At 44.0% G+C, this 25,685-nt stretch overlaps 4 protein-coding genes and 1 pseudogene across 22 annotated transcripts; 3 read left to right on the top strand and 2 right to left on the bottom strand.

Annotated features, from left to right (window-relative positions):
- Positions 1-353: 353 nt before the first annotated feature.
- Positions 354-5,159, top strand: LOC135615081 (universal stress protein PHOS34-like; annotated as a pseudogene).
- An 812-nt stretch (positions 5,160-5,971) lies between these two features.
- LOC103988182 (U-box domain-containing protein 8-like) lies at positions 5,972-12,494 on the top strand. Of its 3 annotated transcripts, none has more exons than XM_018828098.2 (2): positions 5,972-7,280; positions 10,309-12,494. In XM_018828098.2, exon 1 carries the CDS (start codon positions 6,113-6,115, stop codon positions 7,214-7,216), a length of 1,104 nt encoding a protein of 367 aa, XP_018683643.2. In that variant the 5' UTR covers positions 5,972-6,112; the 3' UTR covers positions 7,217-7,280; positions 10,309-12,494. The 3 variants fall into 3 exon arrangements, with proteins under 3 accessions (XP_018683643.2, XP_009405012.2, XP_009405010.2); XM_009406737.3 differs by lacking the exon at positions 10,309-12,494 and adding an exon at positions 9,407-9,839; XM_009406735.3 differs by lacking the exon at positions 10,309-12,494 and adding an exon at positions 9,386-9,839.
- A 772-nt stretch (positions 12,495-13,266) lies between these two features.
- On the top strand, positions 13,267-16,164 carry LOC103988181 (NAD(P)H dehydrogenase (quinone) FQR1-like). Its single transcript, XM_009406734.3, has 4 exons — positions 13,267-13,371; positions 14,521-14,614; positions 14,882-15,144; positions 15,743-16,164. The coding sequence occupies exons 1-4, from the start codon at positions 13,349-13,351 to the stop codon at positions 15,972-15,974; spliced, it is 612 nt and encodes a 203-aa protein (XP_009405009.2). The 5' UTR covers positions 13,267-13,348; the 3' UTR covers positions 15,975-16,164.
- Positions 16,165-17,003: 839 nt separating this feature from the next.
- LOC135615080 (transcription factor bHLH112-like) lies at positions 17,004-18,840 on the bottom strand. Its single transcript, XM_065113118.1, has 7 exons — positions 18,410-18,840; positions 18,013-18,331; positions 17,829-17,939; positions 17,699-17,764; positions 17,550-17,615; positions 17,383-17,442; positions 17,004-17,288 (listed from the first exon to the last, which is right to left on the bottom strand). Exons 1-7 carry the CDS (start codon positions 18,796-18,798, stop codon positions 17,139-17,141), a joined length of 1,161 nt encoding a protein of 386 aa, XP_064969190.1. The 5' UTR covers positions 18,799-18,840; the 3' UTR covers positions 17,004-17,138.
- A 949-nt stretch (positions 18,841-19,789) lies between these two features.
- Positions 19,790-24,281, bottom strand: LOC103988179 (xyloglucan endotransglucosylase protein 6-like). Of its 17 annotated transcripts, none has more exons than XM_065113101.1 (8): positions 24,044-24,281; positions 23,838-23,938; positions 22,527-23,745; positions 22,135-22,219; positions 21,011-21,283; positions 20,563-20,788; positions 20,354-20,433; positions 19,790-20,240 (listed from the first exon to the last, which is right to left on the bottom strand). In XM_065113101.1, the coding sequence occupies exons 1-3, from the start codon at positions 24,216-24,218 to the stop codon at positions 23,131-23,133; spliced, it is 891 nt and encodes a 296-aa protein (XP_064969173.1). In that variant the 5' UTR covers positions 24,219-24,281; the 3' UTR covers positions 19,790-20,240; positions 20,354-20,433; positions 20,563-20,788; positions 21,011-21,283; positions 22,135-22,219; positions 22,527-23,130. The 17 variants fall into 17 exon arrangements, with proteins under 17 accessions (XP_064969173.1, XP_064969178.1, XP_064969181.1 ...); XM_065113106.1 differs by having other exon boundaries at positions 20,354-20,426; XM_065113109.1 differs by having other exon boundaries at positions 19,790-20,433; positions 21,011-21,102; positions 21,198-21,283.
- Between the last annotated feature and the right edge of the window lie 1,404 nt (positions 24,282-25,685).

The following is a 25,685-nucleotide window of genomic DNA, read 5'->3' as shown; positions in this document are numbered from 1 at the left end:
TGGGACTGCTGGGGACCCAAATAGAGTCGCTTGTACCGACGCATAGATATTCATCCAGATTAATGGAACTTCTCTCTGAGATCGAAAGATGTTTGATGTCGAATCTAATTTGTCCTCCGCCGTCTCGGTGACGATCTATTGATTTATGTTGTCGGCACTTCGATCCATCGTTATGATAATTACTATCATTTCATCTAAAAGCTTATATTTTTAAGTACTAAAGTAGAAAAACTTGATTTAAAATTCAAACATATATATTATTTATAATTGATAAAATTATATCCTGGGATTATACTTTTTACGATTAATGATTAGATTTTGATACAAGAAAATAGTCTCTGTAAAAAGCGAAAAATCTAAAAGAACAAAGCAACAAAGACGATAATATCACATATGAACTTCTATTTCCCTTATTCCTCTGTTTTGCATTTGCACAGACTAATTCATCTTCTTAGGTCACTCAGTTGGGGCCCCAGCAGCTGAGATACATCACCGTGCGCAGAGACTCCTCGTCCCGCTTCCTCTTGTCTACCTCGGCGGCGCAGCTGGCCTTGAGAACGGAGGAGTCGTCGACCGCCCTGGAAAGCCGCCTCACTCTGTTGGACGAGGAAGAGGAGGCGGCGGCGCCGTCCTTAACCGACCTGGACGCATGGTCGCGGATCCCCTGCGCCGCCCTCGCCCCGCCCTGCACCACCACCCGGCTCATGTACCGCAAGCTCATCCAGCGAACGCACCACCGACACCAGCACACCGTACGAATGCCACGCAGGAACACCCCCAAGGCTCTCTATATAGAGGGAGGGACGTTCCGTTGGGCGAGATATAGCCGGTGCCGTGGAAAGGTTCACCGGGTAATTGGAAACGATGGGCCCTCTGCCGATGGATTTAGGAGAATGACCGACGGCACGTGGCGGTACGAAGGATCCGGAAGTGGCGTTGCTTGCTCCCGCGGGACGTGTGGTCGCATCGCCAGGTGACGAGCGCCTGCGAGAGATGCCTCACGGCATAGGATCCGGATTCAGATCCCAATTCATTGATCGGATTCGGGTAGGCTGTATAGGATCCGCATCCTTTTGATCTTTACATCGTTCTTCGTCGCGGAATACAGGAAGCAACGGAGGACTTCTTGAGAAGCCGGTGGATTTCTCTGGCAACGGCGAGTAGCCATTAGCCGCCCTCTCCGCCAGCAGAGACGCCTTCTCCTTGATTTGGAAGGTAATGTTTCCATGGAAAGCGTTTGTAGTCGGTCTTCCTTGGAATGGGCGGCGTCGCCGCCGAGTAGCGTGGTCAATTCGTGGCCTATCTCGCCGTCACCTACCTCGACCGAGAAGCCATGATTCTCGTGCGTCTGTTTTCTTCTGTTGCAACTGACCCTGTTAGAACAGCGAGCTTTGGCTTCAATCCAAATCGAGGTGGATCAGGCGACGGAGCCGGTCCAATTCGATGCCGGGCAAATGATCGAGCAGGAGGAGCTCGTGGTTCTCGGGGCTCTGCCAATGGCGGATGCGACCCGTCACCCCTTTCGCTTTCCTCGGTTTGCTTCCTCTACTCCTTGCCCATGCGAAATTTTGACCACGGTTTGGATTAAGTTGATCTTCGACTCGACCCTGCTTGCTTGCTTGTCCAAATCGAAGTCCTTTGTTTGATAGGAGAGAGAGATTAACGGGAAAGAAGATTACACATTGATCGACCCCATCGAACGCCTTCTCGCTCTCGTCCTCTCGATTTGCGTCGCCGCAACAGAGACCCTCCCATCGTTGCCATGGAAGCCCAGCAGACGCCCCAGAAGTCCGACAGACAGGGCCGGCCGCCGGCAATCGAGCCCTCGTCCCCCCGCTTTTTCCTCTCCGCCGCTGCTGCCGCCAGCCCCGGTTCCCACCGCCGGATCGCCATCGCCGTCGACCTCAGCGACGAGAGCGCTAACGCCATCAAGTGGGCCGTCCAGAACTACCTCCACCCCGGCGACGCCGTCGTCCTCCTCCATGTCCGCCCACCGGCGTCCTTACTGCGATGATTGGGGCGCCATCGACCTTTCCGTCTCCGTCTCCGCCTCCGCCTTCGACGACCCGCGATAGGAGGTGCCGCCGCAGAAGCTGGAGGAGGACTTCGACGCCTTCACGACCACCAAGGCGCAGGACCTCGCGCAGCCACTTGTCGTCTTCAAGATCCACATTATCAAGGGACATGTGATCGAGAGGCTCGGCCTCAGCGCGGTCATTATGGGGAGCAGGGGCTTCGGTGTCTCCAGGAGGAGCAGCAAGAGCCGGCTCGGGAGCGTCAGCGATTACTGCGTGCATCACTGTGTTTGTCCTGTTGTCGTGGTCCGCTATCCCGATGATGGAGCCGGCAGCGACGCATCAGGGGCCGGGGGATTGTTAGCACCTCGTGTCAATGGCTCCGCATTGCCTGTAGAGGAGGTAGAGCTCCCTCCCGCGCCTGAAGAGGAGCAAGAGTATCATGATGCCGTCGATGAGCACAAAGGTTAGAACTTTTACTTCGTATACATATCACTGTGAGTTCTTGGCAATTAATCTTAGCTATAATACCTATGAAATTTATATATTCTTTTGTTCGCTTTAAGGTCAAACTGGTGGAATAGACTCTGCAAGGGAAGTGAAATGTTGTAGGATTTATGATTCATATATATTTTTCCTGTTACGGCAATGTATATGTATCAATTATGCTTTAAGGATTAGAAGTTATAAACCAGTTTAAAGATTTTAAATCTTTAATGTGGCAAGACCGAATGTTTCTCACACAGTTCAGTAGATACGAAGGAAAGCTCCACTTTGGTAACTTGACCAAGGAAGACCAGTTATGTGTATCATATGAGTAATTAAATTGTTTAATGATTTTGAATGCACCTGGTTATCTCTGAAGACAATCACTTTGTGTTGTCATGTTGACTTCTAGAGTCATTGTGCAAGTTTTCTTCTCCATTATACAATCAAAATCGGGCCTTATATTGCTTATTTTGATTTAAACAGAAGATTTGTTTGTGATATATCTAGAGCCTCCATGTTTTAATGTTGATCGGCCACTGCAGAAACTTTGATTTGAAGTACCGATACTACGTGCGATAGTATGATGATGAGTTGTGATGACCGAACTAAATCTCTGTAGAATGTAGGCCCATCTGCTGTCTGTTAGGTATCTGGTACTCAGTATCACTTGAGATCATTTGCCATTTAAGGGACAAACTAAAGTTGTCTCAGTTTGTGGTATCATAGTGTACAAGGTTGACAACACATATTAAGGTAAATTGTAAAAACCAGATGAGTTACTACAATCTCCAAGCATCAGTTGTTGGTTAATTATTTGCATGCTTTGTGAGTGAATGGTCATGACAATCATTATGTACCTTGTTGACATTGATGATGTTAATTTAAGTTGCTCTTTGCCATATAAGCTGGTGTTAAATAAATTTGCAACTCTCTTTACTCAGTTCTAAGAAATGACATGGATGATGGTCGTTGGAAAGTGACTTCTTCAGCAGATCTACACCTCCATGTAATGCTTGTATATTGAAGACTAAGTAATCACATGGTTTGCTTGTCAGTTCTGAAAAAGTGGACAATTGTTGAGTGTATCTTCTGTATTTACCAGGCACTGAAATGTCATGTTCATGTTTCTGCTACTTTTTTCTGCTACTTGTTTGTCAAAAATTATGCTCGTTTACTCATCAACTGGTGCAGGACAATTCCAGAACCCTGTTGTTTGAGGGTGCTGAGACACCACACCAAGATTTGGAGTTCAGTTTTCATGATCCATCATCTAATGCAGGTTTCCTGATCTAACATTACAATCTGGTTTTCAAGGTGAATTGTGAAAACCTGATAAGTTACTACAATATCCAAGTTTACAGGTTGGAAATTACTGCACATGGATGCTGCCAGCTAAGTAAGGTAAGAATGAGGAAGGTGTCAAGTAAGTATTTGTAACAAGGTCCCAAGTATGGTCCCCTGAAGTTTGAACCTCCTCTTGGGGCCCTATGTTCTGTGACTATGTAATTGTGTTTCTAAATTATGATATTCCAAAATGGCTTTTTAGTTAAGACATATAAAGAAAGGGTCGACTACTAACGAACTAGTAGTCAATTTTTCTGCTGCCAATTTTTCTGCTGCTCATATTTCCATTTATGTTGAGCAAAATGGAGGTACGACCAATAATTAAAGCACATATTATGTGCATTCGAAGCATGGCGAGTGTGTGTTCTTTGGTTAATGAATGTTCTTGAGAACTATAGCAAATTATCCTTATGCAGCTATTGAAGCTTGTTCTTCCTAGACATGTTTTTACATATCTGCATTTCCAGGCACAGTATTATGGATTTTGTGCAAAGATTACAACTATATGTGTGCAAACCTGCAGTTCACAAGTATGAGTTAACCTTGTTTCTTCTTTTCTTTTTTCTGCTTCTGCACATAAAAACAGCCAATACATGAACTAGTAGCAGACTCTGCTACAGCATCAAGGTCAGAAATCTTGTTGTGAAGAATTTTACTGATGCTGCATGTTCCTTGCCTGTGAACTTGTGGGTCTAGTTTGGATGCTTCATCCCATGTTCTTCAATAATAGTGGATGAGATGGAGAAATGCCACAACCATATTCAGATCTACAACAAGGCATGTCCAATCTGCATGATTATTTTGAGGTCTTTTGACAGCATTGGATGTTCAACTAATCAGTCTTCTTCTTCTTGATAGATGATGGATGTGTCTAACTGCTCGTACCTGTGCCAGCAACAATTGTAGAGGAGAAAACCAACATGTTGGTACCTGTCTTACACATATCAGACTACTCCTCTTACCATTCAACATTGAAGATTCTGTATTTGCGTAATTCACTTGGTGATTTTGAAGAAGTCATTTACCTTGATCAAGTATTTTCTCTAATACTTCTGCTGCTTTTTACCTCATATGCCATATCCCCTTTTTCTTGTTCTTTTATTGTTCTAAGCAATGTTTTTAATTCTAATAATACTAGTACTAGTTTGTAGTGATCAGTATTTATGGATCGGAAGTGCTAATTCCTCATACTGTATGAATGACAATGGTGAATACCTATAAGTTAATGTACCACTCAGATACTTGAATTATCTGAAGACCAACCAAGTATCATACTTTGCTTGCTTTGATAATAAATATTCTTGTGGATAATCTGAGTATATTACCAAACAAGAATTTGATACTGTTAAATTTATATGTCTAGTGCCACTCTAAATACTTGTCTTTCTTTCTTTTCTTTTCATTCTTTCATTTTAATTGATACTTTGTCCTCGTATTTGGGTAATCTTCTGAAACAATTATGAGTCACTATAATCCCAATCATGTAATCCATACAGTATGTTTGATGTTTGATTTTAGGTTGAGATGCTTCTGCCCATTATAACTACAACAATTTTATTTTCTTTTTTTTAGTATAAAAATATTTCATTCTCATATCGCATGATACCTAAAATTTAGAGTTAAATTATATATACATATATATATATATATATATATGTTCTATTTATCAGCGTCAAATATAGTTAATAATAATGAATTTTTTTTTATGGATGTGAGATATGTGTATGATATTGGGCGGTTTCTTTAGAAAATACCCATATTTTGGGTATTTTCTAAAGTGCCCCTCTTTTATGTTTTTTCAAATAATATTTTTAATTTAAAAATATCTAAAATATCTTTTTTAAAAAAATTCAACAAATTTTTATTAGTTTTTGTTTTCATTTGACTCGTTTGAGGAACAGTTTGAACATTTTTTAAATAAAAACACTGTTTAAAAAAATAAAATAAAGTAATTGATTGGAAAATATCTAAAATGTGAGGGAAATCGCTCTATAATATTAATATATTTCTAAACTGTGGAACGATAAATATGTAAAAAAGAACTGCTCTCTTTTATTTTAATACCCCTCTTTAAACAAACAAATCCACCTTCATTTCCAAACCCCAGCGCTTCGCCAATGGAAATTTTAGTCATTTCATTTCACGTTATCTCTCCCCCTTCTATTTCTTGTCCCAAACGCACACAACCATTTGCTGTTTTGCCTCCTTCCTTCCTACCTTCCCTCCCTACGAAGAAGTAGAAGAATAAGAAGAGAGAGAGGGGGATGGAAGTGGAGGCGGAGTTGCCGGAGGACTTCCGGTGCCCGATATCGATGGAGGTGATGACCGACCCGGTGATCCTCTCCTCCGGCCACACCTTCGACCGCGCCTCCATCCAGCGCTGGCTCGACTCCGGTAACCGCACCTGCCCCCTCACCAACCTCCCACTGCCCTCCTCCCCCTCCCTCATTCCCAACCACGCCCTCCGCAGCCTCATCTCCAACTTCCTCTCCCTGCGCCCCGCCGCCGCCGTCACCGACGACGCCTTGCTCCTCGCCCGCCTCTCCTTCCCCTCCGACACCCCCTCCCTCGCCGCCGTCCTCCGGCTAGCCCAGCACGGGCGACACGCCGCCCGCCGCCTCCTCGCCGACTCAGGCGCCGCCTCCGTCCTCCTCCGCCACGCCGCTGCCCCCGACCGCCCCGACCTCCAAGAGCTCTCCCTCCACGCCCTCCTCCACCTCTCCCTCGACGGCGACGACGCCCGCGTCGGCCTCGTCGCCGAGGGCGCCCTCGACCCCCTCGTAGCGGCTCTCCGCGGCGGCTCCGGCTCATCCGCCCCCGCCCTCGCTGCCACGCTCCTCACGAGCCTCGCTGTCGTAGAGGTCAACAAGGCCACCATCGGCGCCCACCCCGCAGCGATTCCCCGCCTCGCCGCGCTCCTCCGTGAAGGCGGCGGTCGGGAGCGGCGGGAGGCGGCCACGGCCCTCTACGAGTTGTGCAAGTTCGCCGAGAACAGACGGCGGACCATCCGTGCTGGTGCCGTGCCACCGCTCCTCCGCCTCGTCAGCGAGGGCTCGGAGAGGGCAGTACGGGTCCTGGGCCTCCTAGCCAAGTGCCGTGAAGGGAAGGAAGAGATGAGGAAGTTGAGCGGATTTGTTAGGGTGTTGGCTGAGGTGGTAAGAGCCGGAAGCCCCAGAGCCATTGAACACGCCCTCCTGGTGCTGAATTTGGTGTGCTCAGATAGCAAAGTTATGGCTGTCGAGGCCACTGAAGAAGGGGTTTTGGATCTCTGCTCGATTTTGTCCGGAGATGTGAATCTGAAGACTAGTAAGAACGCCATGGAGTTGGCTCTGATCCTTAAGAAGGGGCTATTTGTTGGCTATTCATGAACAGGAGTTTATCTCTATCATCACTGTCTTGCTCTTTGAAATGGGTCATGCCGGCAAACATTAGGTTAGTGAAGCTTTATGCTTAATGGGTTTCTTTAGTTCATCTCTCACACCTGCTGTAAAAAAGTCATCTTTAAATCCTTTCTCAGTTTCTGCTAGAGCTTCTGCTTCCTAGTCTTGGAATAGTTTAAGGAATAATTAGCCTTGTTTATACCAAAAAGTTTGTTAATTGTTAGCTGAATCTATGATCCGTTAATGAAATTCCAATCAGATAGTCCATATTGACTCTGTTTATTGCAAGTATTGCACCAAGGTTTTTTAGAATGGTGTATTCCCATATTTAGTTCAATGGTGGTATTTGAGTTGTCATCTTCTCTTTGAGATCAATCAACATGGTTTCCAAGTTGCCACCACCGGTATCAAGTTCTGGTGATCTGGAAAATTGTGTTGCCTGGTGCTTGTTTTGAATCCCTTGGTCCAGTATCATTTGCTTGAACTTGTTTCAAGCAATCTTTATGATAATTATCAAGATTCTTATACTGGTGGTTGCACGTAAGATCTTTTCCTGATTTGGTTCTTCAAGATAGAAGATGAGTGATATTAAATGCTGAGTATAAGAGTCACAAGGAGAGGTAATGGGTAATAAGGTATATATTTGCATCCAGTGAAAGAACCTGTATATAGAGTGATTTTAATTTGCTCAAGTTCTTAGAGTAGGCTAGGCTGACTATTAATATTGTTAGGGTTGCTAGTACACAGTGAAACCCAGGTTTAGTTGTGCAAAGCTGACAATTTGCTACCAGGTGATTCATCTTGGTCCATAGATCTGAATGAGAAAGTTTGTATTGGTAACTTTTGCATATTTTAAATTTTGTTTCTTACTTTAGTATTGTCTGCACCATTTGATGTCAAATTTATATCATCTGCATGCACATAAGGATAAGATGGACATTTTTGGGTCAACATTTTAGCTTATGCAAAATACATGTGCATAATAATCTTGTTCAAGCAAAAGCGCAAACAATATAAAATGGAATGTGACAGTCATTTTTGAATAATTATCATAAGGAGCTTGTTGTTCAAGCAAGACCATCCAATTATTTCTTGCTGTGGTCCAACATTAAGAATCTTCCATCTTCATAAATGGTAGTTGATCATCTGCTGAACTAATTTTGTCAAAGAGGTTTTGTGAGCAAAAAAATATACCACAATATTAGTTTATTGTAATTCAGATATGTGTCCATCATTATTTATGCTTGTTATTACAATGCTCTATACAAGTATGGCCTTCAATGGTAAGTACTTCAAATGCTGATTGAAGAAGTGCATGCTTCTCCCATCTATGAGGCCTTTGGGGACAGTCAATATTCACAGTCTTACAACTGTAGTCGAGATTTCTAAATCACAAAAAAAAAAAACTCACCATTGGCACTGTGATTACTATTTTTGGAGCTGGAAGCAAGGAATAGATCAAAGGGAAACAAGATACTGGTTAGAAATAGGGATGGACCACTTAATAATGTAGATTGAACTTTGATGGTCTCAAGTTGGACATAGATGAATGTTAAAGTGGAACAAGTGTTCTGTAGTGAAGGCACTGGACTTATGTCAACCCATTTACGGTCTAACTCGAGTCAATAAGCCTAGAAGTTGCTGCAGCATTTTACATCATTTCTAACATTGGTAACAGTTACAGCCAGCTGGATGTACAATCCCCTTGTTGTATTTCTAATTATGATAGTAATTGAACCGTGTTGTAGTACCGTTTAGTACTCTTTCCTTTAAGGTGGTTATGAATTACACTGTAACCATTTATTATGTGTCTTGGTACAAGGAAGTCCTCAACGTCGACAATTGGAGCTTCATCTTATTTACTTAAAGGACTGTTTTGTGAGAACAATTGACACACTGATTTCGGAGCAATAAAGACAACTCAAAATATCAACTTTTCTGAAATTATGTTGCTGATCATCGTGTCACAGGACTCATTTCTTTTTCTACATGATAATTGAGGTGGTGAAATAATTGAAATTGCCTTTGGTTAAATTATGTTAACAATATTTAATTGCAGTATATATTTATATATTTTCTTATGTCAAACTGTTTGCTTCCAGTAGCAAGTGAGTCCATTAAGGCTAAACCTGAAATGTCTTTCTCTGAAATCTGTAGTGACATGGTTTAGTTCGACAGGAGATTTGGACTTGGCAAGTACATAATGTGCTTGTACTAAGTTGGTTTCACGAGTTCATAAGAAGCATGCAGGTGGAAATTATGGATGAGTGGTTTTGCTTTCAGCTGAATTACAAATATAAATTGGTGGATGGGATTCCCTTTTGATGATGATTTGGTAATACTTTCCACTTACGACTTTATTAATCTTAGATATAGACCTCGTGGAATTATGGGCGTTCAAAACACCCTCACTTGTGAAAGTTTTCCGCCCATCATGTAGCTCTAGTAATGACTGAAATGCAAGAAACACAAATTATTCAGTATTTGGGAAAGCATATCCAATATGAATGTACTACAAGGTGTTAATATTTACACTTGCCAATTGTTTGGCAAACAAAACTTTTGCTTAACCTACTGCCAAGTAAGGTTCGGTATATTCTTGAATGTTGTATGAATTAAGTTTGTCTTTGGGTCAGCTCGCAAGGAGGCTTCATTTGAATAAGAACTGAGGCAGTCTCAGATTCCTGGGAGTATACTGATATAAGTGGGAAGGGATTCAGCATAATTCATATTACAACCTACCACATCCAAGGATGCCTCATTTAGATGGGGCCTTTTGTTTCCATCAGGAGCTCAGTAAACTGACATGAGTCCTGAATTGGTGTCCAGCCAAAAAGTTATCAGGTGGTCCCCTAAAATAAGGCTTGCTACTGTGCATGGAAAGAATTAAATGGCTGCTTGCTGAGTTTTGGAGTCTGGTGTACCAGAGATTTATTGTTTCTGTGCCTGACTGGACTTTGTCATTAGGTTTTGTAAGTAATTGCACCTTCCATCGAGCTTCCTTCCTTGTTTCCTGCATCCTGCAAATTTATTCAGTTCATGTACAAACTAACAGGTTTTCTTCTTTTCTCATACTCCAGACTCACTTTTTATTACTGAATAAAGCCAATTTCTTCCTCTGGTGTATTGCAATGAAAATCTAGTTTGATTCCATTTACCAGCGTAATCGAGATAATTACCTCCAAAACCATCACTTGAAGTTGCAGATCTATCATCTGATGCAATTTGCAGTGAAGCAGCCCCTCCATTGCCTGTGAGGAAAGGCATGGTAGCCAACCCTGTGGCTGATGCTCACCTGGCTCTTGGGTTTTTCCCATAATAATACCATTGATGTGTAAGAAGATAATGCCACATGCCAAATAGAAGAAATGGTCACCCGGTCACCCTAAGTTTCCTGTCCGTTTCAAACATGTCATTTTTGAGCCAGACACTTGTCTTGAACTAAATTAGATCTAAAGCTCTGTTGATTATTTCATGGAGGAATTCCACATCTTTGCAAAATTTTGATAACTCCAGTCCAGCCAGGCATCAATGGAGATGTCCCTTTTACTTAAAGAGGATCTGCAGAAGCTGTGCATATTTAGTGGTTTACAGCTGCTGCTGCTGGTTAGTCTTCAACATTAAATCTTATGCAAGTTTGCATCAAGGGAAGCTGGTAATATGCTGTCCTACTCTGAGCAGAAGGAAACACCCAAAACCAAGCTGAGAAGAGGAATGCCCAGATTTACTAAATGAGCTTCAAATGCCTCCACTAGATCAGAAAGAGGATCTTGATAAAATATGGCACCCAGAAATTGTGTTCGTTACAAGTGTTTGAATCATCAAGCGGAAGCAAATAGAGTTTCAGAAGGCATGGGAAAGCAAGTAACAGGTGCTAATGTTCAAACAAAAACCCTCGCTGTTTGTTGAATCTCCATGGAACTTCTTTCAGAAGAGCAGAATCTGAGAGGGAGTAATTGAAGACAAAAGAAGACAATATCAAACATGGCTGCAATGTTGAAACTTTTTGCTCAAGAGGATAGACTGTCCACAAGATTTATCCTTCACACATAAATTTTTGACTCCAGATCCAACTTTGGTCCTCAGTTTGGAGTATTCTATCTGTTAATCCCTCTTCAATTGATTAAGCATGGTCCTCAACCTACATGGAATAACAAATTTATTAAGCATTAGCTTATAGAGTGATAAATAAATGGAATCTGTGGTGTATAATGTTACCAGGGATGAGGATTATGTTCAGCCTAAGAATAATGCTGGGCATATGACCAATTATGTTGATCTCTTCTGCTGTTCCTTGTGATGGGAGAGTGGGATCAGCTTGCTGGCTTCTGGTACTGCCTCCTCTATTTCTTTTACAGTGAAGTGAGAAGCTGTGTCACGCATTTCTCCTCCATCTAACCTTGGAGATGTTGACTTTGGGATGATACGTTTAGAACGGAGACCAGACCATCATTGCTGCTTCCAAAACACAATCAAGAGAAAGAGAAGCCATGATTGTTAACAAAGAAGGGACATCCTTAAAGGTGAAGTCAGCCCCTCTCTTCCTCCTATATCAAGTCTTGTTCACTGTATGCAGCCTCTGTGGGTTACATGATCACCAGTACTGTTGCAGATATCTATTGTTGCAACATGTGGAATGGACTCAGCCTGTATATGTTTCTTATATGAATCACCAGAACTGTTGCAGATCTCTATTGTTGCAACATGTGGAATGGATTCAAACCCTCTGTGGGTTGCAGATCTCTATCGTTGCAACATGTGGAATGGAGTCAAAGCCTATGGGTTGCAGATCTCTATTGTTGCAACATGTGGAATGGATTCAAAAGGTATTTGCTTAAGCAACACAAAGTGACAGCAATAATGACCCGAGTCAATCATGTGAAGAGTTGGAAACCATCGTGCCCTCACAGCAGCATCAATGGCGCATGAATTGGGTGAAATAGTAGCTTCTGATGGGGAGCACAACTGAGAGCTGCACGCCTGGAAGGAAGTCGTGATGGAGGAGGAGGGGATAAGCATGGTGAGGCGAGGAGTCGTCATGATGATTGTTCCCCACTAAGGCATCGTTGCACAGCGAGAGGAGGCCATCTCAACTAGTGCTCTCTGCCTCTTCCACAACCCAAAGTGGGAATTGTTCCTCTCCAAGGTTTGAATGCTTGCTTTGTGTGCCAAATGCACCTACCGCTCCAACCATCACAAACACATAAAGATTGAATCATTCAGTTGCTACACCAAAATCAAATTCTCAAATGTTCATGTCTCTTTATATTATTTGTCCCTCTAAAATTAAGCATAGCAAATATATGTTTCTCAAAAACCAAGAAACTTGTGTATGTCATTAGAGTTAAATTTTAGCCGTTATTATAAGTTAATTGTTAGTTGAAACTCTACCTCACATTGATATCCTCTAGTATAGAGAGGTACTCAGCAAAACTATTAGGGGAATCTTAAATCATGATTAGAAGTGATTAACCTGAGTTTTCTGGAATCAATGCTAATGTAAGTGACATTTATGAGGTTCTTAATAATTGTAAATATGATTTTTCCCAGCTTTGCTATTGTCTAATAGCAAGGAAATATGATATGTAAAGGGTGTCGTGGGCAAAATATCATATCATCTATATATAAATATGATATATAGATATCCAGAACATTAGCAACTGAGGTTTTTGTCAACAAAACTAATTGGTATCTTTCGCATTTATCGGAATCTTCATTATTACTACTTCTTATATATATATATATATATATATATATATATATATATATATATATATATATATATATATATATTAAGGAGCTTTTGATTTCACAGATATCAAAAAGTGACATCAGAAATTTCGCAAATCTTAAAGCAGAACAGTGGTGGCTGGTCGGTACTGATGGACATCGCATTCCATAATTGCGGCATTAAGTAAGGTAAGGTCATGATGGAAGCGCTAATGACAGGTTTAATTAAGACTTAGCATCATTCCCCTTCCCCCACTCCGTGGGAGCTACCTCTCCCACCGCAACTATAAATAGCCGACCTCCACTCCTCTTCCCTCGCTTCAAGCGAAACAAAGGTCGCTCTTTTACTTCTTCCGTGATCAGAGGCGCAGAGCTGCGAGCCCTGCCGCAATGGTGACCGAGATTTATATAGTGTAAGCACCACTCGCTCTGCCGGTTTGCCGATTGACGTGCCTTTGGATCTAATAATCCACAGGGGTAGTCACTCTTATCGTTTTGGGAGGATGGGGAGACTTTGGGGGACTCGATTGGGGTTTGTTGTTGCCTGGTATTTGGATTCTGGAGATCGATTGGCTTTCCTTTTGATCTTATCGACCTGTTCATCGGATGCTTCCTGATTTAGCTTCTCGATGGGGCCATCTACACGGAACGATGTGCAATCTTTGACATTGAACTGCTAGCTCTCTGATGCTACTTTTGTGTCTTCCTGTGGATTCTTAAAAGAAGGTTGCTTTTTGAGTAATAAAGATCAAATTTTTAGTACTTACCGATGGAAGAAACTGCCAAAACGATGACTATCATTGATGTCTGACGAAGCGAAGTAAAGAACCGTTCTTTATAGCTGAATTATTTCGATAATTTTGTGGATTATTGAACTTAGTTATGGTTCTGACCTCAAAACCGCTGTGCTTATATGCACTAATTGCCATTTGCCTTCGTGTCTCTCACAAAAGTACCCGTATAGCTGCTATATGTTATATAAGTGAATTTTTTTTCTGTAGAGTTTGATCCTTGGACAGCTAAACTAGTGTTTCCTCTATTGGTTCGTAGAGAGCTATATGTCAGGTAGACTTTGGGCTTTAATTTGTCTTTTAGTAAATTATCTTTCACAATTTCATGAGCAGCTCATGGAACTTTGCCCTGATATAAGTTGCTCAATTCTCTATTTCATGCATGCTGCCCTTCCTCTCGATGAAGACCTTACCAAACTTGAGGAAATTTGACCATCAAAGTAACTAATAGCATAACACATGGAAAGTTCCCTCTTGGAAGACAAATATATGCGCTACTACATGGAAAGTTTCCCCTTCTATTTCGTTGTGACGAACAAGATGCAGACTTTTTTTGTCATATTTTTCTAGTCTGTACTTTAGATTTTGCACTTGACACTGACCAATCAGAAACTTCAGTTATGTTGTTACTGATCACCATTCTTATGCTACCGGAAGCATAAATGTTCAGCAAAAACAATTGATGAACCATATATGCTTCAGTTACCTATTCTGTTGATTTCTGAATACTTAAGCATAGCCACTGGAACTACTTTTGTGATGTTTGTGAAGGTACTACTCCATGTATGGACATGTCGAAAAGCTAGCAGAGGAGATCCAAAAGGGCGCCTCATCTGTTGAAGGAGTGGAAGCTAAACTTTGGCAGGTGAATTGTCATTTATTTAGATAGTGTAACCCCAATTAAGCTGTTGAATTAAATTTCTTTTCTGCTAATCCTAGTGAGATTCGTGGACTGTAATACAGATCCGAGATAATCTCAGTGTGCATCAAAATGCATTTTTGTCTTTGACATAATGTACATTAGAATTTGAAGTCCTTATAAATAGAAAACAATTGCTTTTCCAGCCAAATATGCTTAGGAATGACATCTTATGGTATAGCATTTTAACTGTGGTTAAGAATGTCTGAAAAGGTACCAGAGACTTTGCCGGAGGAGGTACTTGCGAAGATGGGTGCACCTCCTAAGGGCAATGCACCCATCATTACACCAAAGGAACTTGCTGAGGCAGATGGACTTTTATTTGGGTTCCCAACTAGATTTGGCATGATGGCAGCACAGTTCAAAGCATTTCTTGATGCAACCGGAGGACTATGGAGAGCACAGCAGCTAGCAAGCAAGCCAGCAGGAATATTTTACAGCACTGGAACACAAGGCGGTGGTCAGGAGACTACTCCGTAAGTTTTAATTACTGCATAATTCTCACAAAAAAAAAAATCTTCAGTATAATTTAACATAAACTTGATTCATTTTTAAATAGCTCGGATAACTATCATCACTACCATGATAAAGAGTTACTGAATATGAAAACAACACTAAGGAAAATTACTTAGCAGTTTATCAACTTGCCTTTTCAGATACAGAGCCAATTTTTTTAATCCCGTCTTGATCTTCCATGTTTACTAAATTCTTTGATTGATTCGTCCCACATCTCTATATCTTGTTACTTCCTCCCAAAATGCTGAGACTTAAGACTTTGTTTGATCCTCTTTGTGGTCTCTTTTTCACAAAAAAAATGGCTCTTCTGTATGCTTAGCATGCTTGGTTTAATCTAATATACCAGCTCTAATACGTATCCGTTGTGCAACTGCAACAGGAACCTGAAGCTAAACAATGGACTTCCCTTTATCCCTACATCTGCTGTCCTAGCACTTCAATTCTGAAACATGATCTATGATCTATCACTTGAAAATGGATGATGTTTTGTTACCATTTCTTTGTATTTCTGCGACTGGACAACCGAACATTTAGTTACTCTCTTTGCCTGTGCTGCAGTTTAACAGCGATAACTCAGTTGGTCCACCATGGGATGATCTTTGTGCCGATTGGCTACACCTTTGGTGCCAAAATGTTTGATATGGGGAAAATAAAGGGTGGCAGCCCTTATGGTGCAGGCACATTTGCTGGGGATGGATCCCGATACCCATCGGAGGTTGAGCTGGAGCAGGCTTTTCACCAGGGAAAATACTTTGCTGGCATTGCAAGGAAGCTAAAGGGATCCTCCTGATATCAGCCCAGATAGAATTATCATTGGATTGCCAGATAAACATAACTCTTTGTTTATGTTTGAAGTCAGTGAGTTTTTTGAGCTTTCATATAAGTTTACACATCCTGGTGCAAACTCTTCCATCAATATCATGTGATCGTTCACAATTTGGGTTTCATGTTGCTGTTGATCTTTTTCCTGGATGGCCTACTTTGAGAAGAAGCACTGTTCCTTGTATTTAGCTGTCTGATGCCGTTAATGAGAAGCACCATTTGCTTCCATTTCATTTCAAATGTATTTTTTTGGTCTTACTCTTGATAAAGGAGACTTTTGATGCATGACTTTGATATTATGATGAAATAGTTTGACTTTCAACATTATTCTAATAGAAACTAAAGGCCTTTTGCTTTTATAGTCTTTGAAAGAGCACTCGGAGAAGATTAAAAAGGAGATTGTGAGAAGACGAAGAAGAAACGCACGTCACAATTCTAAAATCCCGATAGGAGGAATCATCATGATCGATCAAAGAGATGTGATAACTTCGATAGTCTTAATATCACCGTTTTGGTTGACAGATGAACTATTCATATGGACTCACATATTCTAATGCAAAATATTTGTCCTCACAGTTTCGGAATATTGGGATATTTAATCTTCATTTGTTGACTATGGATCTGTGATAGAAATTGTTGTGACATGGCATCTTGCAACTCATGATTTCAGGGCTGGCACAGTAATGATGCTTGTTTGATGTTTCGAGTGACGCTTACTCTTTACGGAGAGCGGGATCACAGTGTGGGCATCACCTGAGCATTGACAAGTACACAGGACGGACTCTTCACAGGAAAAGAGAGAAGACGAGTGGCCAAATGAACCACCGTCTGACTTCCACTATCACATCCAAAGCCCAACGAATAAGCAGAACAGCTCGAATCCTTCTTACAATAACATTATTTGGTTTGACAATAGAGAAGGAAAAGAAAGAAATAAGTGGTGTCAGCTTTCCACATTCCAACACCTCCTCCACTTCCCTCATCCACCTCTCACTTCTTTCCTTCCCCTTCTCTCTCTCTCTCTCTCTCTCTCTCTCTCTCTCCGCACCATCCTATCTCTTCTTTGCTTGGCAGCAGACTGCCTGTGGAGGAGTGCTTGATCTGCCTCCTCCTCAAGAGGACTATCTTCTGCTTACCTAAACGTTCCTATAAACGTAGTGCTCCAGAGATCGGTAGGGATCTCATTAGCAACCGCAAATGTGCTTGAGATTGGAACCAGACACAGCCCTCGGCTCCTGAGGTCTTGATGTTGTCCTTCGCAATCCTTCGTCTTGTCCAGGCTCTGCATGTTTCATGAACAGCCAAACAACTCATCAGCTTTTGCAGAATGGCAAAGGAAGCAATCGGAAGAATGGCGGATCACTTCAAAGATAAACCTTGGTTGCATTTACTTGCTGCATCTGCTGGCTGTTGGTCAGATACGGAGCGCTTGAGACCTGCATCGAATACAAACATATCATGCGTGAGAGGTTGGACGTGAGGAAAGCCTGCCTTCTTGCTTCCTTAAGAGGAGCACGATCGACGATGGTGGCGAGAGACTTACACGGACTTGATCGTGAAGGAACTTGATGTATTCGATCGCCTCGTGAAGTACCGATGCAGTGTCGGTCTGTAACAAAGGATTGCGGCTAAGTTACATAAGGAGAGATCACCGAAAGGGAAGGAAGACTCCGAGAACGATGACCGCTTTACCTTTCCGAAAGGTGAAACCAGCTGCTGCAGTGCGGTCACTCTGTCTCCTAGCTTCTCCTTCCTCACCTGCATCAATAGTTGGATCTCTCACCAAGGATTCAGGAAGCTCAGAAGAAGTGCTCGATGATACCTTGAACGTCGGCAATGGCGATTGTTTCTCGATCCTGGGCTTCTTGCCTGCTGGTTCACTTCCACCTTTCTTCTCCAAGGTGGGGAAAGAGACACCAACTCCTGAGTTCGCCTACACGCAAGCCAAGTTAGCGACATCGTCGGAGAAGAAGACATGAGAAGGTCGATAGAGAAAAGCCAGTGACCTTGGCGAAAGGATTGTTGCAGTAACTTGAGTGGGCTTCTGTCACGCTGCTCTCTGATGGATCCCAGAAGGGTGTCTTGTCGGAGTAGTGCGTTTGCTGCTTCGGAGGTAAAAGCTGCTCGTGGTAGTCGATGGAGGACTTGTTCTTCATCACCTGTGCGTCGTGAAGTGATCTTTCCAGTCTGCTGTCTGGCTCGAGAAGGTCTTGTAGCAGTGCAGAAGGCAATCCACCGGATGCCGAAAGGAGCGGCATGTTATTGATCTTGGAGCTCAAGACATGGTGGTCGTGTAGGAAACTTGATCCGTTCATGCTACTGCAACTGCAAAAGCATATGATTCGTATGATTCAACACCTCAAACTAAGCTACAATACCGTTGACTGTGGATCTACTGCTCACAAGAAAGGCTGACTCCAGTCGGCGGTAGGGGACGAGAGGCCAAAATCCATGGCTGGTGGAGTGGTGATCACCGGAGCCGAACCGTGGGAGTTTTGGAGATCTTGGAAGGTGATGGAGCTATTCGAGATCGACACCGGCGACTCATCGCGGGATCTCGACTTGGCCTCGAAGACGTCGCCGACGGCCGGCCAGTGGAAGCTCCCCCCGCTGCTAGTGATCTCCGTCGAGCACGAGACCGACGCAGGGATCATCGGGCCGCCGGTCCTGGCCGTGTTCCACCAGCTCCCGTCGCTGCAGCTGCCTGCTTGGAACTGATCCGCCATGGAACTCTTCTCTTCTGCCGCTTCGCACTGACAAGTCTTCCGAGGTTTGGTGTGTTGGCCTGCCATTATATAAAGCTTTTTGTGGTGGTGTGTGGAGCCGGTCGAATGAGCTGGTGCAAGTTCGGATGAGTGCAATGCTTTCTACTACGTTGCAACATCTGTCAACCAAATACTTAAGAAGCTTTAGATTAATTACATCGATATTAACTAATAAATACTTTGACTTGCATGGGCCGGTCCAGCTTATGAAGATTAACACCAGAGAGCTACAGGAGGATATTGACCATTTGCTTGTTAACTTCTTGCTGTTTTGCCATTCTGCTTCTCAGTCTCTCCAACTCTAAACCATCTGGGATTACAGATATGTTGTTGCTGTTTACCATGTCAAATCCATTGAGATGCAGAATAATAGCAGTTTTCGAAAAGAGAGAGCTTCCCACCTAACCTTTCCACTTCATTCAGTCAGTGCAACACCAACTCATAGTATTCAAACCAAGGATTAATTCTTCTCAATCGCACAAACATCATGACCCAATTCCACGCTAAAACGTGACCTCACCGTCCGATAAATAGGCGTTCCTTTTTGCTTCTCTTCTCTCACAGGCATGGCGACGAGAGAGTGAGCAGCGAGTGGTGGTGAAGGACAAACCTGGCGTGAGGATAACGAGGCCCCTCTCGGCCTATCACTTCGCGAGGCGGCGACCGACGCGGGACCCGCTCTAGCGCACGCGTGCCTACGGGTCAAAAGCGACGAAAGCGACGCGCCCCAGAATCCAAATCCAAATCCCGTGTCGCCAACGGTACAATGTACCGACAAAAGCTTTGACCACGTTCCTTCCCTCCACCGCACCGTAGCGCAGCGAGTCAACGCCCTGGGAAATGACAAAAATCGTGGCTACGAAGGGGTCGCATGGTTTGACCGACATAAAATACATATTCCTGGTTAGGATTGGATGTATCTTTCTTCCGTAGATGGAAGATTAGATTTGGATACGGCACTGGCACGTCTTTATGGTGTGATTTGATGAAGGATTTGGTGTTGAAAACAGTTGACCTCTTAACAATGGGCAGAACGGCCACGGAAATGTCAAAATCATTTACTAAACACGCCGTATCATCCTCCGTTTCGTCCATACCTAATGTACGATATTGGACGTCTTAATCGTCACCACTGACTTCAATCTACATACCAATCGAGTCTTTTCTTTTCTACCGCTAACCGAGGATAAAAAGTAAAGAAAAGTTACATGCATGCATGTAATAACGATGACAATGTTTTAAGTGAATCTTGGAACGACGGGCATCAGAAGAGAAGGCTGAGGAAGAAAGAGGAGGAGACGCGGGCACAGTGCAGGGCATATATGGTGGCGACAACAGCTCTGTGATGTTGGTGAGTGCTGCAAGGTGGAGGAGTTGACCCAGCGCACCGTGCACTGCCGCCACGTGTAGATAAGATGCGAGCGCTTGCCATTTCTTGGAACCCCGGGTCAACACGGCTTCCACGATACCTCACGATAAGTAGGAGATTACATACTTCAACACACATTTATATACTGTCCACAAGATATATCCCAAGACAGTAATTGATGATAACTCGGTGTCTTATGAATGGAGTTGTTACCTCTCCCATTAGCTTGGCAAATACAGATTTGATGGGCGTTATTAGTCACCATATTGTGTGCTGCTGTTGATGTCTGCCAACTGCATATTATAAACAGAGATGTAAGTGTTGTAGTCAAGTTGTTGAAACCATGAAAGATAAACTTACATTAAACTGCCCATAAAATAGACTAACTCAATCAACTCAGTGTTTCTTGTTAGAGTGCTTACCCAACTGACTTCCAGGATTATTTGAGGTGACAAAATGAGAGAGTAGTAAGTAACTTTTTTCTCCTGTGCCATTGTGGAAGCTTAGGTTCAAGCTCAGCTTGATCTTCTCAGTGACACAAACGAAGGTATTCTGATCTACAAAACAGGCTGCAGCATCACTGAAAAGAAACTGCATCTCTCAACAGAAGCATGCACCAGAGCCTCTCCCCTAGTTGATGTCCTGAACCTGTACTCAAAGCATAGCAAAACTTGGGTCTCGGCAACCATTGGAGCATCAAAGTAAGAAGCAAATGGTAAGCTACTGGATGTTGAGCTAGTTACACTTCTTTATGACTGACTGAAAATGACTTAGAAACATTGACAAAATCAAAAAGAGAATTTACATATTTCTACTAACTATGTATGTGATTCTAGTGTGAAGAACAAACAAGATAAATTCTTGTGAAACCTTCAAAGTTTTCCATTAGTCATCTATATGTAATCCGGTCCCTGGAAGTGCTTAAGATCTGGATGAGTGCCACCTCCAAGCTGATGAGATTGCTTGCATCAAGGAAAACCCATTGTTGGTATAACAATCTTTAATCAATAGCAAAATAATAAGGAATGTTTTTCATGCAATTTGTCATAGATTTAACTGGATTTGCCTAAGTCGTGCGACACTTTTGCGCATCCATCTATAAAGGGTTAGTGCATCCTCATAACCTCTTAGGGTCTCTTAGACCTACAAAATAGAAGATGAATTAGAAGAAACATTTTACTCGAGATCCCACAACTAAATATTTCAGCAAATACTTGATAGGCGACGCAAATTACAAACATAGACTTCGTGAGCTTTAAACGATTATGCAACAAAGTATCCAAGACGGTTTAACGCAATCAAAAACCCCCACAAGTATCCACATGATACTGCTGTGGAACAATGCAATGAACCAACTCTAAACAATACCCCAAAAGCCCATCCAACCATGTGGGCAAGGGTGCCGCAAGCCATTGGACAATCCACAATTTCCTCATAGGTAGACCCATTATTTGAGGATTTGGTTGCTCAACTAAACATATAAACAAATACTACTTGATTGTACGTCTTACCAAAAAAATTTTCAGCAAATAAGAAAAAGTGTAAAGCAATTTTCCCAAATTGAGTAAATCTTGTATTTATAGGGGTTATCTTATATTGTGTAATTCATAGTAAGAACTCATATATTGTTCAAAGAACACTTTTAGTACTAAGACACCATCGGTCCATGAATTGTCTGTTCTTCTGCATTAGATATTCCTGTCTTTCTTCTTTACAGTATTTCCCCATTTAGTGGACTTCCATAAAGATATCTCCTGAATTACACAACAGCAGCAATAAATTCTTAGTGGTTCAGACATATGAAGGTCATGCAAGATCAACCAGGATCATAATGGTCGATCGAGCACCTGCTGCTACACCCCTTTTTCAAGATAAATGCATCAATAATACAAGACTAGTTGGGCTTGCAGAAGGTCATGAGCAGATCCAGCCTATTCATTGGAACCAAAGAAGCATGGATAAATTGGTTGCGTCATGCTATCAAGAGTACTAACCAAGAACAATGAAGCCCATTTAGCAACATTTTCTCAGGAAGCTAGCCAACATACCCACAAGCAATCCACCTCCTACGCCAGATTCCTCCTCAAGAGAAACAGAAAACAATTCAGTGAACGATCCATGCAAAAAGTCGTAGAAGTCCAGTAGAGGGAATAGAAGGGTTAAGGAGACTGCAAGAAGAGCAATAATAAACAGCAAATGGAGATAATCCACTTGGAACCAGAAACTACTCTTTACTGAACCAATCCACTCATTCAACATCAAGATCAAAAACAAGAAATAAAGAAGAAATGTTCCAAAAGATGTCATCGATTGCAAACGAATCGGCGACACGATCGTGAATTCAAGGAGCGAATGAAATGGGAAACGATGAAGAAACACGCACTACCGGCGAGGAAGGAAGCCTGGACAGCAGGTGCCGCCTTGCCGTGAGCCATTACCGAGCGCTCCAAATCCATGATTCGCACTTGGGGAGCTTGAATCGGATCGATGCACGAGAAAGAGACGGACTCGTCGACTAGGGCTTCTTGTTCGCCCAACAGATCGGACAGCGTTTTCCAATGGCGTTGAAACGGGAACGGGCCAGAGTGTTCCTGGGATTTGTTCGTTTGGGCTTATACATGGACATGTATACATTCATGGACATACATGCACACATACTAGTAGACAAAAAGCCCGCAGATGTTGCATGGGCTGCCTTATCTTCACTGTAGCCGTCCAAATTATCGAATTGTATTGAACTGTGAACTGTGAACTGTGAACTGTGAACTGTGAACTGTGATGTAACCAAATTGCACGTCAATCAATGCACTGCGATCCAACATCACCAATAAACAAGACGAAAGCACCTTTCTCTACTCCCTAAACTTTGATACATCCAACGACCAAGTCACTGATAACGAGAAGCACACAAGACATGATACTTACAAGCTAAACGGTGAACAAAAGGGGGGTCTTTTGTACAAGCAGTGGAAGTGCGAGCAGAACCGGGTTTATTTCCCACACTCGGGAGGGTGAGTCGCGAACCTGCCAGGGTCGTTGCAGTAGTCGTAGACCAGATGGTTGGCCCGGGCCCAGATGAGCTGGTGGCTCTGGTGCACGCTCAGCGCCTCCATCGCCTTCTCCTTCCACCAGTAGCGGCCCTCCTTCCCCCACCCGCTCCCGCCGCACCGCCGCAACTCCGCCGGGGCCCCGGCTTCGGGAGCCCACTCGCAGCCGTCGATGCGGAGGCCGCGGAAGGTGGCGACGAAGGGAGCGTGGGACCAGTCGGTCTTGACCCGCCCGCCCTCGGTGGCCCAGTCGTCGGCGTTCCAGATGGAGCTATAGACCCCCATGGGCTGGTCGCGGGGGAAGGCGACGCCGCGGTTCTCATGGTTGGAGAACACCCGGATGGGGGTGTCGTCCACGAGGAACACCACCTGCCGCGGGTTCCACAGGATGGAGTAGGCGTGGAAGTCGGCGGTGGGGTCAAACCACAGGTCCATGCGCTGCTCCCGGTCGCCCACCCCGTTGATGTACAGGTTGGTCTGCACCAGGTACGGCTCCCCCGTCCTGTTCCCCAGGAACTCGAAGTCGAACTCGTTGTGATTCACCCAATCCGATGACATCTGCTCCCACACATACACACACAACCAGCTCGATTGACAATGCAAGCACAAGGAGGTAGAACAAGGTGGCGAGGAGAGGAAGGAAATCATACGTAGAATGCAGTGACGGTGCCCGCGGAGTCGCCTTCCACCAGCTTGAGCTCTGCAGTGACCTTGCCGTAAAGATACTTGCTCTTGGAGACGAATCCAGCGCCTGAAACAACGAAAACAAAACAAATAACACGTTGTTCCATGAAACTGCAAACGACAAGGTAACCCGGAAAAGGAGCTCGCAGGTGTATATGGGTTGGAAACGCACCGGAGGAGTTGTCGAGCTTGAGCTTGAGAAGCTCCCCTTCGTAAATGACGTGGTCCGTCGCCCAGCTCGGCTGCACGAGCTCGTCGAACTTCGAACACCACCCTGATCCCACCATCGAGACCGCGACATATAGCACCATTACCATTCGCCATCCACCTCCATTACTCAACTCCATTGGAGATCGGGGAAGCAGAGAAGAAAACGAAGAAGAGCGGGTAACTTGCTGCGCTCAGCTCCTCGGCGTGGAACCCCTCCTTTATAGACCGCTCCCGTTAGCTTGACGGGGAAGCCGCGACGGCCACGGAGGATTAGAGATAATTATGGGACCCGATCACGGGAAGCCACGTCGGAAGAAATAGCCGTTTTCCCGGACCGGGCCGTACGAGTCAGGATGAAGACGACCAATCAGCCAATGAACCGACGACGCGTTTCGAGTCCAGCTGTTACTCTGACGCCTGCGAGCTGTCAATCCCCCTTCCGAAAGAAAAAGCGTGACCGGTTTTACTGCCCATTGCTTTTAAATTCGAACGTCCTGCGGCCACCCGAAAGGATACCCATCAATGAGAAAATATTTTGTCCGCCGCTGGGTCCCGCCATAAACGTCGGCCCAGCGTCGGAGAGTTTCGGGTCGGATCTTTGTAGTAGCTTTCGTCAAAGGGCGTCGCTTTGCGCTGACGTCGTGGAACAGCTGTCGTACCGTCAATTATATTCTCCCGCGTACCCGCTGCCAGAAAAGAAATCACAGACCCGCGGGCATCAACCGTCTCTCTTCGACTGGTGCTGCTGCTGACGGGCCCAACGAAGTATCTGGTAGGCCCACGTGTAAGAAAACAGGTGAACTGTGTGGGCTGGCACATCAAAGGTCGAGCCCGAGCTTATCCGGTAACATAGCCATGCTAGAGAGCCACCCGTAACCGTCTGTGGGACGTCAGACGGCCGTGATTCGATATTATAGGACGTGACATGGCGTGAAAAAAATGCACTGCTATTAGCGTGGTGTGTGCGGGTGACAGGACGTGGACGTGTGTGCGGTTTCTACGACACATGGCCATTATTGGGCTCTACGGCTGAGCTGCCTGAGCCCAGACGTTATTCAGGAAAATCCAGTGGATCCCACAATCTAAAGCAGCTCCTCTTCGTCCTCCTCTGTCCGGAAGTAGAATTAGGTTCCGGCTTTGAATTTTGAACACTTTTCGCTGCAGTGTTCAAATTGGCAACACGATAATTCAAAAAATGGAACGGCTATCGCAAGGGAAGAAGACACTTGTCTCGTACGTGGTGGACATCTCGTCGCGTACCTGCCTGACGAATGGAGCAGAGCGGAGGGGCCCGAGATGTCGATTCTGTCGTGGCACTCGACAGGAGCTGTTTCCTTGGCTCGTCGCGACGTGATGTGGTTGCGTGTCCCGTGAACCGAGACGCGCTGGGCGTGCAGTAATCGCACCCACTCGACGCCAGAGCCAGCACGGGTTGAGGCGAAAACGACGATGGCGCTCGTCCTCGGTGCGCTCATGGTGTTTGTTCCTTTGCCTTTTACTCGCTCGTAGGTACCGTCGTATACCGTCGACCTCACTCCATCAGCCTTTGGATTTTGTCGAAGCTAGCGTAAGGTTAGCTGCAGAACATATCAACAACTTGATTC

Source organism: Musa acuminata, chromosome BXJ2-6 (genome assembly GCF_036884655.1).
Source record: "Musa acuminata AAA Group cultivar baxijiao chromosome BXJ2-6, Cavendish_Baxijiao_AAA, whole genome shotgun sequence".
In the NCBI taxonomy this organism is placed as follows: domain Eukaryota; kingdom Viridiplantae; phylum Streptophyta; class Magnoliopsida; order Zingiberales; family Musaceae; genus Musa; species Musa acuminata.
The sequence above is the reverse complement of the archived record's forward strand: the minus strand, read 5'-3'. Positions and strand labels throughout refer to the sequence as shown.